General features: G+C 51.3%; 1 protein-coding gene across 1 annotated transcript; it reads left to right on the forward strand.

The window, feature by feature from the left end:
• Window positions 1-1,132: 1,132 nt before the first annotated feature.
• Window positions 1,133-2,129, forward strand: LOC147965109 (uncharacterized). The gene is made up of 3 exons (XM_087530292.1): window positions 1,133-1,267; window positions 1,350-1,679; window positions 1,734-2,129. Exons 1-3 carry the CDS (start codon window positions 1,133-1,135, stop codon window positions 2,127-2,129), a joined length of 861 nt encoding a protein of 286 aa, XP_087386418.1.
• Window positions 2,130-2,507: the final 378 nt, after the last annotated feature.

Raw genomic sequence — 2,507 nt, forward strand, 5'->3', positions numbered from 1 at the left:
ATATATACATCCATATGTGGTAGTCCATTTGAAATATCTAAAAAGACAAATATTTAGGAACGGAGGAAGTATCATGCATGCCAACTAGGTAAATTTGATGAGGTGGCATAGAAGTAAATGAAGAAAGAGAGGGTTGAGTATCTTATCATGATACCGTATCATATTAAATGTTGTGCTACTATGCGTCATGCATGCTAATAAATGAAGTCATCGATGATACTAACATATGATACTATGCTCTACAGATGTGTAGTATCATACACTAGTATCATATGCATGATACTAGTATTCCATTACGACCAGCCTAAGCAAAAGCATGTCCTCGTCTGTGAGCCACCTCACGCATGGGCGAGGGAGAAGGCTTGTAGTAGTAAAATCAAGCTTCTCCTCCTTGTACGAGTTAACGCGACACATCATAGCACTGGCCCTACATGGTTGTCTCTAAACTTGGCTGAAAGACTGCAGTGTACAATACTCCATTTGCTGCAACCTCTAACATTTACCCACCACAAACTAAAATATATATTCCTGTCTTGACCAGATGAGCATGCAAACTACAATCACAAGGATGACAGGTAGGGCCATAAGATTATTTTAATAAAAAAAGAATGGAGCCGACCCCAACGATTTTAAGCTTACAAGCACGGTACACGCTATCCTAGACTACTCTACACATGAAACTGCCACACGAGCGTTTGGGCTACGCTTGGCTCTTCGCCTCTTTGGGAAGTCGAATAATGATGGAGTATTACTGCAGTGGAGGAGTACTACAGTATGCTTCTGGCCATCTGACACCGGTTGAACTGCTGCATGTCCACCACGTGCGGGAGGGAGAGTGTGTGGGCCCACCAGGTGGGTGGCCCACCTGTCATGCAGCCAAAGGCAGGTGCGTGAGGGAGAGGGCGTTGTAGTTATCAAACTTCTCGGTCTTGTACGAGTTGACGCGACACATCAAAGCACTGCACTTGATATATTTCAATAGTATGTGTTTACCAATGCATTAATTACAATGCATGCATGCATGCCGTGACTCTCCTTTTGATACTTTCATGTGTTGATTTAATGCACCTTGAAGTAGTATGAATATGTGACGGTAAAGCTTTGTAATTCCCTGGCCCTAATAAAGCGAGAGATGGTTGTGCACGAGGAGGGCGAGATCATGCAGACGGAACAGGACCCGACGATGGAGCTCACTATGGTCTTGATGGACCTCACCTTGCTGCACTGCCCCTTGTGCCTCCGCCCCTTAAAGCCTCCAATGTATGAGGTTGGAATAGACCTCGTCTGTTTGGTTGATCGAGCAAGGTGCAGGTTTCTTGATTGATGTGCTGTTCGATTGATTTGTGTAGTGCAAGGGAGGGCACCTGGCCTACGCGGACTGCCGCATCGAGCGCCCCGAGAACCAGTGGCAGTGCCAGAAGTGCGAGCGCGGCGGTGGCTTTGACGTGCGGAATACAGCGGTGGATGCCGTGGTCTCCTTGGTGAGGGTGGAGTGCCCGCACGAAGGCTGTGGGCTCTACGTCACTTACCACAAGCTCGCCGATCACCAGAGCGCGTGTCCGCTTGCGCCCTACAAATGCCCCATGCCCATCTGCGGCTACGAAGGCCCGCCGCCGGCGCTCTCCCACCACATCAACACCGTGCATCCCATGCCCATGCACAGGATCCAGTACGACAAGGTACTCCAAATGCAAGTTCCACTATCGGAGCCATGACTCTTGCTGTTCGCGGAGGAGGACGGCCGCACGTTTTTCTTGGTTGGCGGCATGCTCGACATCAGAGCGCCTACCGCCGTGTCGGTCGTCTGCATCAGAGCGGGGTCATCCCCACTGTCGCACTACGTGGCCAAGCTGTGGGCGAACGGCCCGCCCGGGGAGCCCAAGGGCAGGACCGACGCCGTCAAGGTGCAAATGGAGGTGACAAGCAGCAAGGATCCCGACGACGTTGCCGTGCACGAGCTGACCTTCCTCATAGTTCTGCCCAAGCTGCTGGCCGGGGCTAAGCTGGTGTCCCTCCACATTCAGATTGACAAGCACTACTCGAATCAGGATCTTTGCCGCCGTCCATTTCTTTGTCGTCAGCTAGCTGATGGCAAAGAGGGTCTTTGCCATCCGCTTGAAGAAACCTGAAGGCAAAGAAGCACCTGACGACAAAGAAAGTGTTTGCCATCAGCTCCATCTTTGCCGTTAGCTAGCGGACGGCATAGAACCTTTGTCTTCTGCTAGCTGACGACAAAGAGGCAGGGTGGGCCGATAGTGAGGGGTAGCTAACAGCCACTTTCTTTGCCATCCGCTAACTGATGGCAAAGAAACTTTGCCGTCCGCTAGCCGACGGTAAAGAAAGTGGATGTTCTAACGTTCGTTAGCTAGGCTCTTTGCCGTCAGCTAGCGGACGACAAAGTTACTAGCCCTATATGTATCAAACTGCTCGCGCCCTACCCCTCTCTCTCCCTCTCCCCTATTCCCGACCCCGCACTGCAGCCCACCCCGTCCTCCCCCCTCGCCGCG

The sequence above is a fragment of the Triticum urartu genome, chromosome 6A (genome assembly GCF_056163025.1).
Source record: "Triticum urartu cultivar PI428250 chromosome 6A, HENAU_Tu73, whole genome shotgun sequence".
In the NCBI taxonomy this organism is placed as follows: Eukaryota; Viridiplantae; Streptophyta; class Magnoliopsida; order Poales; family Poaceae; genus Triticum; species Triticum urartu.